The sequence below is a fragment of the Podarcis melisellensis genome, assembly GCF_964234715.1.
Source record: "Podarcis melisellensis genome assembly, chromosome: 9".
NCBI lineage: Eukaryota > Metazoa > Chordata > Lepidosauria > Squamata > Lacertidae > Podarcis > Podarcis melisellensis.
Genome location: NC_138541.1, coordinates 8,712,681 through 8,730,019, shown reverse-complemented (window position 1 = coordinate 8,730,019; position 17,339 = coordinate 8,712,681). Strand labels below are relative to the sequence as shown.

Sequence of the window (17,339 nt, the reverse complement as noted above, 5' to 3'; positions counted from 1 at the left end):
GCTACCAGCATGAGTTTGACCAAACTGCAGGAGGCAGTAGAAGACAGGAGTGCCTGGCATGCTCTGGTCGATGGGGTCACCAAGAGTCAGACACGACTAAACGACTAAACAACAACAACAACAAAGACCAGGAAGGAGGAGTCAGGAGAACATCAAGTTTTCTTTGTTTATGAACAAGCTGAGGCTCCAAGACTTTGGCCACCTCATGAGAAGAGAAGACTCCCTGGAAAAGACCCTGATGCTGGGAAAGATGGAGGGCACGAGGAGAAGGGGACAACAGAGGACGAGATGGTTGGACAGTGTTCTCAAAGCTACCAGCATGAGTTTGACCATCTGCGGAAGGCAGTGGAAGACAGGAGTGCCTGGCATGCTCTGGTCCATGGGGTCATGGCATGCTCTGGTCCATGGGGACACGACTAAATGACTAAACAACAACATTTGATGGCATGGTTAACTTACCTGCGAGAATTGGGCTCTTTCATAAGCCTACCTGCTTATAAGACATTTTATAATTACTTCCCAAATTGTGTGTGTGTCAGAGGCACTGAAACTTGAATTGCAGAACATTTGGCATACGAAAAAGCGTTACGGAATTATAAACACAAAGATGTACAGAATGGATAGTTACTGTCTTTATCTAGTTCGAAGTCTGCCTTTTTATAGGAAACAACAAATATTCACTCTTGGTCCTGCGTTTCTATTTATACTGCAGTTTTACAGAACAGCTGTATGCACTGCAACCTTTTCCGACAAGTGCAATTCATCTTTATATTGTGATCTCAGCCGCCCACAGCTGACTAACATACGGATGCAAACTTTCGCCCCTCCCAAAACGGTGCCAAGGTTGCATTTGCTAAAAAAAGTTACTGAAAAGTTTTCAATGCATAAATTAGCTTATCTTTTTTCACACTGCATGCAAGAGTTCCCAGTGTGGACACCGGTTGTAACTGTGACTTAGACACTCTGCCTAAGCTATATACCTGATGGTGTTTCATGCATGAGGCAAAACGCCTGGATGGTCCCATCCTCACCCTCAATTTGTCCCTGGGCAAAATCCTGGGGCAAATGAGACAGGAGTTGGGAAGTTCTGCAAAGACTAGGGGTGTTCATCCATTAGTATTTATCTGCTTCTAGAGCTTCAGGAAGTTGCCTGATCTGTTTCAGAGGCACTCTGTGTTTTTCCAGTGTGTCTCCTTATTTGAGATGGACTTAGATCTATTAAAAGTGAAGCCCGCTTTCACCTTCCCATTCAACAATACAATGGTACCTCGGGTTACATACACTTCAGGTTACATATACTTCAGGTTAGAGACTCCACTAACCCAGAAATATTACCTCGGGTTAAAAACTTTGCTTCAGGATGAGAACAGAAATCGTGCTTCAGCGGCCTGGCAGCAGCAGGAGGCCCCATTAGCTAAAGTGGTGCTTCAGGTTAAGAACAGCTTCAGGTTAAGAACAGACCTCCGAAATGAATTAAGTATGTAACCTGAGGTACCACTGTATCGGAAATCTAAAAACAGATAGAACTATTTTCTCTTTTCACAGAAGCAAATAAAACTTGCAGGCATAAGAGTCTATCCCAAGTGGATTAAGCCTGCCAAATTGTAGGCAGATTTACCCAGGGGTGTTCATGCAGAAGACCTTTACTTTTTTACTTTTCTATTTTTTCTGATGGAACTGGATATACTTTGCAGGAATACTCACCTCTTCAAAGGAGACCGAGCCTGCTAAGTTTCAGAAGAATAGCTGCAGTGGGTCACTCACAAGGGTAAACTTTTATATCGGAGGGAGGGAAAATCGTAATTCTAGTAGGTGGGGTGGGAAATGGAGCATGGGACCCCAAGAAAGATGGGAGTGGTGAAAGTGTTACCATCCAGTAAGGATCATGATTCCTAGGGGTCATGGGGAGGGGACTTCTGCTTGTATTTTGGGGGACACAGCTTCTTTTCCCTGGGAGAGATCTATCCATTAGCTTACATTGGAGAAGGGGTGTAGGAGGAAGAAAAAGTGTGGCTCTCCCCAGGAGAGATTGAGGTGAGAGAATTATCAGCCTTCTGGTAAGGATGCTATTACCCAAAGGCTCATAACTGCATTTTTAGCCTGTTTGAAGCCCTTCACATGCATGAAACCACGTGAAACCATGGAATTACCCACTCAAATCTTATGATAACAACCATTTCTGCTACACACAAGAACAGATTGCCGTGCTCCATAAACACAAAACAGCTATAGGAATTTCATCAGAAGTGCAACAAATCCGAGGCTGAAAACTTCTAAGATGATATCTAAACTACAGCAGCTACTACCACTGAAGCACAAATCTTTGCACTGGGTTTCCAATATGCGGAGGGGCACCCAGTGGCGTAGCGTGGGTTGTCAGCACCCGGGGCAAGGCAAGTAATTTGTGCCCCCTAACCCGTGGATTGCGCCCCCTAACCCGTGGATTTGCGCCCCCTAACCCTAACCCCCAGATGTTGCGCCTGGTGCGGCCGGCCCCCCCTGCACCTCCATGCTACGCCACTGGGGGCACCAGAGATGTGTTGTTCTTGTTTTGCCAAATGTCATCCTTATGTTATAGCTGCTGAACACTTTGTCACTTTGGCCTGATCTGCAACTTGCAACAGAATGAGGTGGTTGTAGAAAAACCCTAAAGCGAAAGAGGAGGGAGGCTGTACCACTTCTGACCGTGATTGAGAAATGCCATTTTTTAAAACTGTTCCTACTTGTAAAAAAACTTATCACCTCAGAGAAGCTTTTAGTTGTCTGGTGCAGCAAATGCAATTCTAAACTGCAAAGGTACCTTGGTACTTGAACGGCTTGGCTCCCAAAGAAATCGGCTCCCGAAGGCCGCAAAACCGGAAGTGTTCTGGTTTGCGATCGTTTTTTGGAACGTTCCACGGCTTCTGATTGAGTGCAGGAAGTTGCTGCAGCCAATCGGAAGCCATGCCTTGGTTCTTGAACAGTTTTGGGAATCGAATGGACTCCTGGAACCAATTAAGTTCGAAAACCAAGGTCCCACTGTATTCACAAAGGTCCCCAAAGTCACCCCATGTTTATTACCTGTTCAATAAACTATCACATGCATTTCATGGTGGGGCAGATCGATCCAAGTATAGCAGTGCAAAGTTTTGTTTCATTTTCTAAAAAAAGTCTACTTTTGAGCACATCAGTACCAACTCTGAGTTGCGTACTCACAGGTTCCTGGGGGTTGGTTTTTTGGGGACTTTTAGATGGACTACACATAATCTAGGCATCCATTTCTTATTCACCAGGTTCCCACGGTAGAAAACCTTCTCCTTCTTACATTTGGTCATGAGCCTCATTGTAGCTGAGGAAGGAAGAGGCAAGAGTGGTCTCGCAAAACTGTCCATGACACCTTGGGATGGACCTGGAAATAATCCTGTGGTGTTGTACTGCCTGCCCCTTCTTTACTCTGAGCCAAAAATGAATATGGCTCCCTTATAATATTGTATTGGAAGCACTGTTCTTTCCGACAGGGCTTGAGATATAAGGCGAAATGCCATTTTATACCAATGAAAACCTCCATGTGTTTCCACCCTCAGCTAACAGATACATCTTTGCTTCCCTCTAGTGTCTCTAGTGAATACAACAGGCATCAGACTTTGTAAAGTTTCATGTGAAAGCTGCTGTAGTTTAAGAGCTGGTAATTTCTCTGTTGAATTGTTGCAACTCACTCTATGTAGGACTGGCTTTGAGAGTGGTTCGGAAGCTGCAGTTGGAAGCTCACCTCCCAAATGCAACGCTGGTGTTGATTGCTCTGACTGCCAAAATTCTACTGAGCTAAATTTAAAGTGCTTGTTTTGATTGCCGTTAGGCTTCAATGCTGCAACATTTTCTCCTTTTCTCTATTGTAAGGCCAATGGGAAAGAGGTTGGAGAAAATAAAATTAGCATTGCGGGAATACAGTGTTAGAAATTAGACAGGCGCCAGGCACATTTTGCAACAGGTCCAATTACAACCATGCGGAGATCTCTGCATGCCAGGCTGGAGAATGGCGAAAGCAAAATGTCACTTAGAGAAGGATCTGAAATATTTTCCTCAAAGCTTGTGTTTGTTTTATTCTGGATTGCTTTATTTGCCATTTTAATGTGCTCTAAGGGAATTTTCTAAAGCGAATCAGCCCTGAGTGCTCACTGGAAGGACGGGTCCTGAAGCTGAGGCTCCAATACTTTGGCCACCTCATGAGAAGAAAAGACTCCCTGGAAAAGACCCTGATGTTTGGAAAGATGGAAGGCACAAGGAGAAGGGGATGACAGAGGACGAGATGGTTGGACAGTGTTCTTGAAGCTACCAACATGAATCTGACCAAACTGCGGGAGGCAGTGGAAGACAGAAGTGCCTGGTGTGCTCTGGTCCATGGGGTCATGAAGAGTCAGACATGACTAAATGACTAAACAACAACAACAATGTGCTGTAAACTGCTTTGGGATTTGTTCTTTAAAATATATAGTGGTATAGAAATGAAATGAATAATACTAGTATACTAGTATAAAGTCCTAAGAAGCTTGGGAAATAGATACCTGAAAGACTGCCTGCTCTCTTATTCATCTGCCCAGACTTTAATATCACCAGGGGATATCCTTCTCACCACGCCATGGTTCTCTGAGCTAAGATATATGGCAACTTGTGAGAGGACCTTATCAATAGTGGTACCCTTCTGAAATGCCCTCCTCAACCCAGGAACATGCAAAACCAACACTAATGGAGTTTGATGCCTGGTGGACCATTTGGTATAGCATCCTTTCTCACAGCAGCCAAACAGAAGCTCTGGTGCAAGCCTCCAAGCAGGACCAGAGAGCAACAGCACTTTCCCTTCAGGTACCAAGGAATTGGCATTCAGAAGCATACAGCCTCTGACGGTGGAGTGCCAGCATCTCATTCATTTATTCATTTTTACAAGAAGAGCACTGTGCACCAGGCTTTTAGAGCAGCAGAATTTTCTGCTAACCAGGTATTTCATGTTGCTTCTATCTCTTTCTGTTACATCACATGCCACTCGCAGGGTGTGCAAATTCATCCGGACTGGGATGCATGCATTCATCGTTACCTATCGTGGAAGAACGGTTGTTAAAATTATTGGACTCAGCTGATATGCCGAAGCTGATGTGTTTAATCAGAGGAAACAATCTTTGTCAATATTTACTAAAGATCAGAAACTTTTCGCGTGAAAAATAAACTTATGATATCTGGGTTTGAGGATTGAAGAAAATAATTGGTTTATAGAAAGTAGAGTTGTTGGGGTGGATGTCTTGAATTATTTTTTACGTATAGCCGACAGACGAAGAATTGGAAGTTCTCTTTTTTCTTTATTTCTCAGTCTACTTTCTTTTTCTCCTTTTGGTTCATGTTTTTATTTAGATTAGTTTTTTTATCTTTCATAAAAATATATTGGATGTTTGATATTAACCTTGGTATATTTTATTTCAAACTTTAATAAAAAAATTTGGGGTAAAAAAGGCCTGGGAAGCAAGCAATTCAGGGTTGTTGTTGTTGTTGTTGTTTTAACCCTTCCCTGCCACTGTTTTCCCAGTGAGAATACCTCCCCTAACAAGCTGGCTATATGCTCTGTGTTCCAAATCAGGGATAGTGGACAGAATGACCTCTGGATGTTGTCAGACTTCAGTCCCCATCAGGCTGAGCCATCCTAGCCAGTGTCCATCAGTGATGGGACTTGTAGTCCAACAACATCTGGCAGGCCCCCACCAATAACTTTAGTTCTAAATTAATGGGAAACCCACCTGTGGAATTTTCATAGCATGGTACACAGAAATGGGAAGATCTGTTCTGCATCAAACCGGAGCAACTCTCAGAGCATTCCCCTTGCTTTGCACCAAATTCCAGATGTTGCCAGAATTCCAGAACCTGGAACGATCCAATCCTGACACAGTTAGAGGACAACCTTTTGCTTACCATTGCAGGGGGCGAGCTTGCAAACCCTCACGGATTCTGGCTTCTCTCCATTGCATTGGTCGCCAGCGCGGCATAAGACTTGCCTGGACTCTGTTCCTTCACCGCAGGTCACAGAACACTATATGGATAAAAAGCAACAAGGCACTATGGATAAGAGAAACCATGGAGACTTCTGCACACATATCCTTAACCAAATGAGGAAGGGAGTTGTACAGGTGGCTGCATTGCTGCTGCTGGAGCTGGAAGGATGAAACTCTCTTTGAAAATGCCAAAATCCGACCAGATTTGGGACTGCCCCTTTCTGCCTTTCCCAATAAACGACACATTGCCTGGTTGAACAGCTACCTCCAGCTGCTCCACAGGTAAAGCCAGATTGTAGCACTGATGCAATGCTGTCTCTTTGCTACCTTGTCCTGGTTAAACCAAAACCATTTGCCAAAATATGGACATGCATGACATTGCAAGCCGACCTTTAAAGGAAGGAGAAGCATGCTTCATGAGTGCTCTGTTAACTCAGCATTACCCATCAACCATTCATTTGCTAGTAACCTCAACCTTCCCAATTCTCCTTCTACTCTGTGGTTAGCCAGTGTTTAATTGGAAACTACAATTTCTGGCCTATGCTATGCTGCAAAACAGCCATGCACGTTGATGGGCTCTAAAACCAATTACCCCTGAGCCAAAATCTGCCCCTCAGTTTCTCAAAAGCTTTCTTCCTCTGCAAAAGAAGCTCCCGTTTTACTGCCTCATTCTCAGGACACTTGAGATTTTGTTTAGAATTTTGGTGAGCATGGAGTTTAGAGTTTAGCCTGTTGTTGCAAGGCAGCTGAGGTTTTCTTTCAAGGAAACATTTCCCCCCAAATATTCTGCAGCCTCCCTGGCTGTCTGTGCTTCCTGATTTGAAAAAAACCCTGTGGATGGAGGTACCTATGATGCCCTCCCCTGGGCTTTGATTGAAAGCATCTGGGAAGGCTGAGATGATTTGAAGAAAGGAAAGAAGGAAGGAAAGATACTTGTGAACATCTCTCAACCATCTTGAAAGTAAGACTAATGTGACAAAAGCCCTGGACTCCACTGATGAGAATGCCACTGATTTTTTCCGCCCTTCTGTTAATTTTCAAATGCAATTTCTTTTCCCGTTAACTGGTGGGCAATGGTAAAAGAAACCCACACAGGATAGATGTTTCAAACAGCACTAAAATCTTGAAGGTAAGACTAATGTGACAAAAGCCCTGGACTCTACTGATGAGAATGTCACTGAATTTTCCTGCCCTTCTGTTAATTTTCAAATGCAATTTCTTTTCCTGTTAACTGGTGGGCAATGGTAAAAGAAACCCGCACAGGATAGATGTTTGGCACAGGACTAAAATCCATAGCGGGTAAAAACAGCAGCAGTAAACACTACAGTTCTGCTTTGCTTGCATCCAGAAGCAGGTATCCATTCTCACAATTATTAAAATGTGATCTAGGTAGCACTAAGAGAACATCCTTGAAGTTTAGAGGCTTGCTCATAATTTATTTAAAATATTTTCTCCTGCCTTTCCTTGCCACACAATAGTGTTGTAAGGGGTACTTTTCCCTTTCTTTTGAAAAAAAGAATGATATATAGCCATACAAACAACACTCATCATCTAGGAAATGAAATCAAACAACAGACCTTGAAATTAGCACACGTTAATTGGGTGCATGTCCAGATTTTGTTTGAGTCCGAAAATATGACAAAGTGATGGATGATTCTAGTTTATTATATACAGTATTTTAGCAAGAGGCAGCCCTGTATCAACTGTGCCTTTGGTTGAAGCATGCTCACATTTTCAATGCCAACAAGTTTCAAACTGCTTAACCACCATTGTTGCAAGACCAGAAGCCCTTGGAGGTTTTAGACGTGAAGGTTGTTAGAAGTTCCTGCTAGTACAATGGCTTTTATCCATGATGGCTAAATGAAACTTTTCTGTTGAGAGGCATATTTTTCTTTCTTTCATTTATCTCAATTTAAAGGGGATTCTCTGCTTGTGGGCATCCCACTGTGGCACCTGGTTGATTACCCTGAGAAACAGGATGTTGGACTTAGTTGGGTCTTTGGTCTGATTCAAGATGACTCATGAGTTTGTGTGTAATTAGACAAATATAATTCCCTCTATTTCCAGTGTTCAAGTTGTGAGTGGGTGGGGGTTGTTAGAATTCCTGCTCCATGATTGCAGTCATGGGATTTTTGTCTTTCACATGACGCTATGTTTTGACTCCACAAAGTGGGAAGTGACGGAGACAGGATGTTTGTGTTACTGTATTCCGTGAAGTGGGACTATTGTCCTTTGTTCATTCTCTTTGCTGTTTGATGCTTGAGATAGAGGGAGCCATGTTGCAGTGCTCTGTGTATGTTTATGTTAGTGCTTTCAGAACTCACAGGGTTAAAGAGTTCTGTGTGACGTCCCTCAATTCCTGTCGCGTGACTCAGAAAGCGGGAGGAGTTTTTTCTCACTGTTCCGTCTCTGTTCCCGAGGGAGACGGTGGCCATGGCTGCTAGCAGCCCAGGAGAATCCGAGAAATGCTGAGCTGTAAATATTCTGCTGCAATAAAGGACTGATAAATAAATAAGCACACTAACGCTTCGTGTGTTTGGATGGTTTTGAAGCAACAGTTGTTCCGCTGTGTTTTTACTCTGCAAACTTGCGGCTGCCGGAGGAGGACCTGAGCAGAGGTCGCGACGGAAGAGTGCCGGACAGCCATAGAAGGAGTTGCGCTTAATTGGGGCCGTAAATCAATTAAGCCTAATTATTCTCAGAGGTTATGGACCTAATTACCGCTTGTAAAACTGTTGCTGGAATGCTTTGAAGTCAGCTGGGTCAGCTGGAGAACGCTACCGAAAGCGGAGGTCTGCGTTCTGAGTTTTGCCTGATGCTGCATTCTGAGGCAGAGGAGCTGACGCTGAGAAGCAGCTGAGAGCTAAAAGCAGCTGGAATCGTTACTCCAAGCAAGGGAGAGCCGGAGGAGCTGGTACTGAGCACTGAGCACTGAGTGAGTACAGCTTAATGGGCACCTTGGGAGAACGGGAGAGGATGGCGCAGTTCCAGAAGCATGGTTTTGAGCTTAAGCTACCATGTGAAAAGCTGACGCGCGAAGGCTGGTGGACGTGGAGCCTCCACGTAGAACTGTTATTGGTCGGAGAAAGCCTTTGGGAGGCAGTCCAGCCACTACAGAAAGCGGCTGGAGCAGCTACAGAGCTGAGTGAAGCTGAAGAGTGTGTGCTAGCTTTCCTGGCAGTGAATGTAAGTGATGCGCTGAAGCCTATTGTCCTAGATGCTGAGAGGCCTGAGGTTGCTTGGCTGGCACTCCATGAGGCTTGTGAAGCGGGAGTGGGAAGCAAGGGCCAAGATGTGGCTGCATCAGAAGGGGAGAGGCAAGATGGCGCTGGGCACATTCTTGAGAGCCAACACACAGCTGAGGGAAGCTGTGGGCCCCCAGAGGGGGACGAAGGGACAATTGCTGGCAGCTGTACGAATGCTGCACCGTGCCTGTGTGAGGAGCCAGGCCAGAGGCCGAGCGTTGGGAGCCCTTTACCCACCAGAGGGGGTGCAGGAAAACGTCCTGGGAGCCCTGAGAGCAGTGGGGGGGCAGTGAGCGGTGAAAGCTCAGAAACGGCTTGTTTTCCAAAGGCACCCAAAGGTTGTTTTCGTCGTGCGCAGAGGTCTGGGAAGCTGCGGAGAGCTAGACGCTTCAAGGCCGGCCACCTGCGAAAAGTCAAGATAAGCCCCAAAGAGTTGCGTGGGAAAGCAGAGGCCAGTCCGGTCTCCAAGGCAACAGAGGAAGTTGCTTCTACTGAAGCTGACAAGGTCCTGAACAAGGGGGAGTTGGTTGACATGGCAACCAGAGAAAACTGCTGCAGACGCCCAGTGGGAGGGGGCAGCGAGACTTTTGTTGCTATGGCAATGTTTGAGGACAGCTCTGAGAGAGACACTGAACTAAGCTTTGTAATCGACTCTGCAGCTAACCGCAACATGGTTCCAGAGACCCCTGCAGTCGAGATGTGGAATTGCACGGCAGTTTCAAAGGGACAAACTGTTAAGTTCGCGAATGGACAGAGATCGAAAATCACTAAGTTCGCTAATGCCTATCTTTCTGTTTTGCAGGAGGCGGTGGATTTTTGTATTGTTCCAGGGGTGCATCACTGTTTGTTATCTGTGCCTTATTTGTTAAGTAAGGGGTTCAAAGTTTGTTTTGAAAATGATGTTTGCACAATCTCCAGAGGGGGGAGGTTACTGGCCAAGGTTAAGAAGGGGCAGAATGATCTTTTCATTCTTAAGACGTCTCTTGGGGGTGAGGGGAAGGTTGAGAAAGCACAGGCGTTGCGTGCTACAGTTCCCAACCAGCGTACTACAGTTCCCGCTCATGCCACATGTGCATGCGCATGGCATCAGAGAACGATTCACAATCCTTTAGAGGATTTGCAGGTGTTACCTGAGGTTGTTGCAGGTTGCAAAATTAAAGTTTGTGGAAGTGCCATTAATTGTGACACTTGCAAGCAGGCAAAGGTGAGAGGGTGCAGTTACCCAAAAGTGGAACGGGTTGCCACCAAACCTTTTGAGCTGGTACACATAGATCTGTTCCATCCTGTCAAGGAACAGAGTCTAGGGGGGGCCAGGTATCTGCTGACTTTTCTGGATGATTTTTCTCAGAATTCCTGGAGTCATGGTCTCAGATCCAAGGAGGATGCAGCACAGCTGATCAGGAGCTGGATTGAGGGAGTAGAACTAAGGTTCTCCACCAGAGTGCAAGCGATCATCAGTGACAGAAATGCTAAGTACACTGGTTCTGCTTTGCAGAAGTTCTTTCACGAGAAAGGGATACGTCACACAGTTACTTCACCCAATCAGAGGGGGGTGGCAGAGCTGAGGAGTGGAGCTCTGGTTCAGGCAGCACAGGTGATGCTTGCAGAGTCTGAGTTACCTCCTAAGTTTTGGCTGGAGGCGGCTAAAGCCGTGTGCTTCACCTGGAATAGGACCTACAATTCGCTGGTAGGTGACACTCCGTTTTCTCTGTTGAATGGCCGCAAACCCCAGATTCACTTTCTGCGCAGGTTTGGTTCATCTGCGATTATCCCTGTGCCTGAGGCTTTGCGAGGGCCAGATGGAGCCAAGTTCCAGAAAATGATCTTCTGTGGGTATGAGCCAGAAGCCCGTGCATTGCTTACCCGTCAGGTGATCAGAGTAAGGTGCTGATCAGTAAACACGCTGAGTTCTGTGAGGAGGATGTAAAGTCAAAGACTCCTGTCAGGCGTGATGTTCTTTCAGAATGTCTCTCTGATCCAGAAGACAGTTCTGATGAGGAGGAAAGAGAGGCTGAGGCTGCTGATGACGACCAGGTCACTGACCAGGGTCAGGAGCAGGATGTGGCATCTCCACAAGTTGTTAAGAGAGTGCCCAAAAGTGAGCCTGGTTCTCCTGTGAGCGTAATGGAGAGGATTCGAAGACGCTTTAAGTCAGAGGGGGAATCCCATGATGCAGAGGACACACCTGCTGATCAAAGTGAGTCAGAGGGAACACCTGAGTTTGTGCCTAGGAGGTCCAGTCGCACAACTAAAGGTATCCCACCAGAGAGGTACCAGGCCACAGGTGCGTGGGTAAGTTTCGCACAGTGCGAATCTGAGAGTTGTGAGGTAATTCCACAAATGCCCAACAGGTACGCCAAGGGAGGGCGCAAGGCATTGGGGATGGGATTGATCTCACAGAAGTCTGGAGAGGTAAACACCCAAGTCACCTCAGGAATGGAGGGAAGAGGGGGTGTTAGTGCTTTCAGAACTCACAGGGTTAAAGAGTTCTGTGTGACGTCCCTCAATTCCTGTCGCGTGACTCAGAAAGAGGGAGGAGTTTTTTCTCACTGTTCCGTCTCTGTTCCCGAGGGAGACGGTGGCCATGGCTGCTAGCAGCCCAGGAGAATCCGAGAAATGCTGAGCTGTAAATATTCTGCTGCAATAAAGGACTGATAAATAAATAAGCACACTAACGCTTCGTGTGTTTGGATGGTTTTGAAGCAACAGTTGTTCCGCTGTGTTTTTACTCTGCAAACTTGCGGCTGCCGGAGGAGGACCTGAGCAGAGGTCGCGACGGAAGAGTGCCGGACAGCCATAGAAGGAGTTGCGCTTAATTGGGGCCGTTAATCAATTAAGCCTAATTATTCTCAGAGTTTATATATAAATAAAGTAGATTAGCCAAAATGCTGAGTTGCTGAGGTCTGTCATGTGAACTGCGCAAACTCTGCATATCCCTAAGTGCGCCAGTGTCGGTTAGCATTGGTCACTGTGATGTTCAGGCTGAAGAAAGCTGTTGAAGCTCCCAAACGAAAGACCAGGAGAGAGAGAACATGCCAGTCGGGCCTGCGTCTCTGCCAGGGTCCTACTCGAGTTAGGCTGAACTCCTGACAGGGGTTACTGGTTTGTTTTTGGATTTATCAGCCATTTTGTGTTTTTTATCTTGTATTTTTATGTTGTGAACTGCCTTGAGATCTATGGATGATACAAAATTAATTAAGAAAAAATCATTATTTGGGGGAAGAAATCACCCACAACCCACACAAAAGAGTGATGTATCACCAGGATATTTTTTGGGGGGGGGGGTCATGAGGCTTCTAACTTAACCTCCTAGGGAAATCTCTCGCCGGGGGGGGGGGTCCCTGCCCCAAAGAACAGCCCAGCGATGGCAAAGCAAGATCAATGGACTGAATTTCATGGGAATGGAAAACTGAGGGGGAAGGAAGAAAATGGCTGTGGAATGGCTGGGATCTTGAACCGATACACTCCATGCTACAACATTTTGTTGGAGGGCCTGCTGGTCAATAACCTCTCTCCATTATTGCAAAATGAAGTATACTGTAGGTGTCCTGGGCTTTTTAACCCAGAGGTGGGTTTTTTTGTTTTTGGCTACCTGCGCCCATAATGGTTGATGAAACATAGAAGAAGACCCGGTTTGCTTACTGGACTCCAGGGCCAGGTTTTCCACTGAGCAGGGCACGGTGTCCTGTTGCATGGCCGACGGCTCTCAGGGCGATCCCCACTACAGTACTTGAAATGGACGGAGCGATTTGCACCATCGTGGAGAGGCTGGATGCAGCGCACGGTTCGGATCTGATAACCAGAGGTCCCACAGGTTTTGGTGCAATGCTCCCATTCTTCTGATACCCAGCTGAGATGGGGCAGAGAGAAGAGCATTAAATAGGAATACACTAACTAGTGCAAAACACTAACTCTACCCAGGATTGATCTGCACACGGCACAAATATTATTGCCGTTGGCTTTCACTGTTGTAAGGAAACTAGGAAATCTAGCTTGCATCACCTGTAAAGATCTTCAGGCAACAACTTTAGACTTGGCTCTTTTAGAAAACCTTCTTGCGAAAATGATTGGTCATGATTAGAACATTTTTGTCAGGTGTCCATCAATAGAATGGACCATCTCGGAAGATGGTACACCTTCCTTCAAGGGGGGGGGGCGTTAAACAGAGGTCAGATGGCCACCTGTCAAGGATGCTATAGTTGTGATTCCTTTATTGCAGGGACTTGGACTAGGCAACTCTTGGGTACCTTCCAACTCTACGATTCCATGACCCATATACTGTATTTTTCGCCCTATAGGACGCACCATCCCATAAGGCGCACCTAGGGTTTTTTTTGGGGGGGGGAATAAAGGGGAAAAAATATTTCCTCCCCAGGTGCGGGGCTGGGGTGGGGGAAGCCCGAGCTTCCCCCGACCCCAGCCCCCAGAACAGGCAACTCTCCGCAAGCAGCGGGAGCCCAGCGCAGGGCTCTTGCGCCTTGCGGAGAGGTGCGCGAAGTCTGGGCGCGTTGGGCTCAGCGCGCCCAGCCTTCCTCATGCAGGCAACTCTCTGCAAGCAGCGGGAGCCCAGTGCAGGGCTCCCGCGCCTTGCGGAGAGGTGCACGAAGTCTGGAGAGAAAGAGGGGTAGGTGCGCACCGACGCCTCTCGCTCTCCAGGCTTCAGCGAAAGCCTGCATTCGCCCCATAGGATGCACACACATTTCCCCTTCATTTTTGGAGGGGAAAAAGTACGTCCTATGGGGCGAAAAATATGGTATGTATTTTTGTTTCTTTAATGTATTGTGCTCTTTTTTTAATTTCTTAAGTTGTTTCAGTTTCAATTGAGCTTCTGGACACTGAATGGATATGTTTTTGTATGAGTTTGCTGCATAGAAATCTAATAATGATAGTAGTTGATGTGTATATAACTGGATCCTACTCAGAGTAGACTCCTTGGAATTAATGAACATGGCTCTCTTAGGCCCAGTAATTTCAACAGGTCTACTCTGAGCAGGATTTAACAGGCAGGATGACAAGTTCTTTCTGTCACATAGATAAAGGCAGCAAAGTGTAATCTCCGATTCCAAAACAAAGCCTTCAAGACAGCTGGATTATAGCTTTGGGGTTAGCACTTGATGTATTTCCCGTTGTCGGTAATATGCTGCCTTGGTAAGTTGTGGGAAATCAACTAGCAGGACCTGTCACTGAATCTGGCTGCCTGTTGTTTCACTGAGGAGAGACTCTATGCCCACTTGGATAAAGCTTTTTTGATCCCACACTGCTGCTGCCAATACATCACTGAAAAGGAGCAGATGCTTACAATGGCTGTGTACATTCCTGAAGGTTGCACATCCTACGAATGGGCTTGGGTTTTTTGCTGGCTTCACAGAAGCTGCGGTGTACCATTTTGCTATCACTCTTCCTGCGGCACCCATACTTAGTGTCTTGGAAACCTGGGGATGGAAACCAAACAACAATTCAGGAAAGGGGGTGAACCCCACATGTACAATGCAAACACAATCAGCTTTCCAGAGTCATTCAAAGTGCAGAATTTGGTGCAGTTTTTAATTTATTACAGAAGATCACTGCGCTTTGCAACTACTTTGGACTGAATCCAACAGTGGAACCATTTCCCTCCCTCTCTCCCCCTTGTGAACATCCCAACTCTTTTTTAAAAAATTATTTAATCATTTTTTCAATACAAACAGCAGCCACACAAAAAACATATAACAAAAACCACAATAACACTAATAACACATTTTAACAATTCAGATTTGAGTACTAATATACTGTTATATACTAATATATAACAACACCTTTTTATCAATATTTCCTCTCCTCCCCCTACTTCCCACCACTTTCCGCCTTATTGCTTAAGTATTCCTTCCAAATTTCTTCAAATTTATCCATTCTTGATTTGCGTCAATATGCAATTCGTTCGTAAGTAACTAGTCTGTCCATATTGTCAATCCATGTGCTCAATGGGATCATTTTGCAGCTCTTTTTTGGATGGTTGGAAGAAAGTCCCAGAGTAGATTTGATGTGGGTGTGGACACACAGAGGGAGCAGAAGGAAGGGAGATTCCATTGTGAAAATTGTTCTGCTCACTCAGTGGTTCTGTCAAATACAACTCTTTATGAGCACAACGGCGGAGCAAAGCGATCAGGCATCTGGGGTGGCACGCATGCTCTGCACCCAGGGGTGGGGCCAGCTGCCCACAGGGCAGGATTCTCTGGCAGGACGCTCCACTGGACCTCCAAGAAGTCTACCTACCTTCTCCCACTCAGCCACCCTACAGCTGATGGGGAGGCAACAGGTGGACTGTTTGGGGCAGCGTGGAGCCTATTGGTGCTCAAGCCACCGTATCACTCCTAGGAGAGACGCTGCAGGCCCCGTGCCGCCCAGCATTTTGTCACACCCCCCAGTGGTGACACCCAGGGTGGCCCGCCCCCACCACACACCCTTTCCTCCACCCCTGCATGTGTGGGCACTAAAAAGACACACACAGTTCTCCAATATATTCTTCTACTCCCTCGCACCAGACAATACTATGACTTGCCTCCTCCACAAGGCTTGGAACATTGGGACCAACTCTTCAAAGCCCACTCAAACGTATCCAGGTCCTCTTGAAGTACATTGTTGCTGTTGACGTTGGGGACCGAATCCTCGTGGATTATGTATTTGTAAGTTAGGCTCGACTGTGTGACGTTGTCCCGAGGAATGATCTGTAAAAAAGTTGAGCAAATGGGACATAATGTCAGTAGTTGGAAACATGGGCACTTCTTTCCTTTAGGAATTTTCTTTTCTTTTCAGAGATACAGTATTTGCTGTAGCTTAGCAGGTGATAAAAAATAAATAAATACCTAACTCAAAAGTTGATGGTTGCCCTGCTATTGTGGCTGGTAGTGTTGAGGGCAGCCTTCCCCAACCTGATGCCCTCCTGATATTAGTGGACTACAGCCTCCATCATCCATGGTCACGGTTGTGCTGGCTGAGGCTGATGGGATATGTGTTATGAGTTTTGAGGAGATGTCTTGTTCGGGATGGTCAGATCAGACTGAGAAGTGGGAGCAGCATGAGGAGTTGGAGGCTGACGACTCTGGGGAGGCACCCAGTGGCCTGGAACAAGGTGTGTTAGGATCTTGTGAGATATCTGAGCTGCCTGGTGATGGTGGGGACTCAGCCAATGAGCAGCATGATCTTGGAGAGGGACCTAGTGGGCTGTCACTCTTTCGTTCCATGCCAGTCCAGCCCACAACCCTGGCACCAGCACCTGAGCTGCAGGAGCCACCCCACAGGTTTCATCACCCATCGCTGGCCTGAACAGACAGCTCAGGCCCAGCCACCAGAAGCTGTTCCCATTCTCTTGTGAAGTCCAAAGATGCTCCATATTTGCCACACTAAAGCCCTTTCCACTTCACTCTTTTCTAATCGGAGTTAGAGGGCAATGCCAACTGTTGGATGGACTTCTTAGCTATCCTAGCCATGCCTTGCACCTGTGGTGACTTTGACCTCTCCTTTGCCTATGCACTGATTTGATCTTTAACATTTCTGGTAGGAACCACAATCTGCATAGAAGTCTGATGGGAGTCAGGATAAAATGTACCATGTGGAGGTCACTAGACTGAGTTCCAGGCTGGTTCCAGGCTGATGGGGCAGCCAGACCATTGAAAACATCCAGCTACAATCCAGGAGGGGAAAGTCACAAATAAGGGTGGTCACAGAGCCTATGTAAATATCACACCCATAACTTCAAAGAAGGCACCTATAACCTATGTCTTCCCTACTGAGCATTCAGAAGTTTTCCTGCAGACAGGCAATGGTGGCTAGAAGAAACTGCAGAGCTTCTGACTGCTTCTCTTCATGCACTGTTAAGGAAATATAATCTTTACTGTACTAATTCTAACTGCTCCCTTCCTTTTCAGTCTTTAGAGATTATTAGCCATTTTCAGATCCCCCATAAAAGTGAATGGAGAAGACAGAGCTTCATTTTACACAGAGTAGATCGGAACCCTAATCAAAGATTGAAGCAATACCGGATTTACATATAAGCTAAACAAGCTATAGCTTAGGGCCCCACTCTGTTGCCCCCCCAAAAAAAAAT

General features: G+C 46.2%; 1 protein-coding gene across 1 annotated transcript in view; it reads right to left on the bottom strand.

Moving 5' to 3' along the window:
- Nucleotides 1-17,339, bottom strand: part of ADAMTS3 (ADAM metallopeptidase with thrombospondin type 1 motif 3) — a 139,271-nt gene that overhangs the window by 15,301 nt on the left and 106,631 nt on the right. Inside the window, exons 19-22 of the mRNA XM_081924812.1 lie at nt 15,795-15,960; nt 14,556-14,688; nt 12,899-13,106; nt 5,932-6,049 (exon numbers count right to left, since the gene is read on the bottom strand). Coding sequence (XP_081780938.1) covers nt 5,932-6,049; nt 12,899-13,106; nt 14,556-14,688; nt 15,795-15,960 — 625 coding nt within the window. The remainder of the gene's footprint in view (nt 1-5,931; nt 6,050-12,898; nt 13,107-14,555; nt 14,689-15,794; nt 15,961-17,339) is intronic.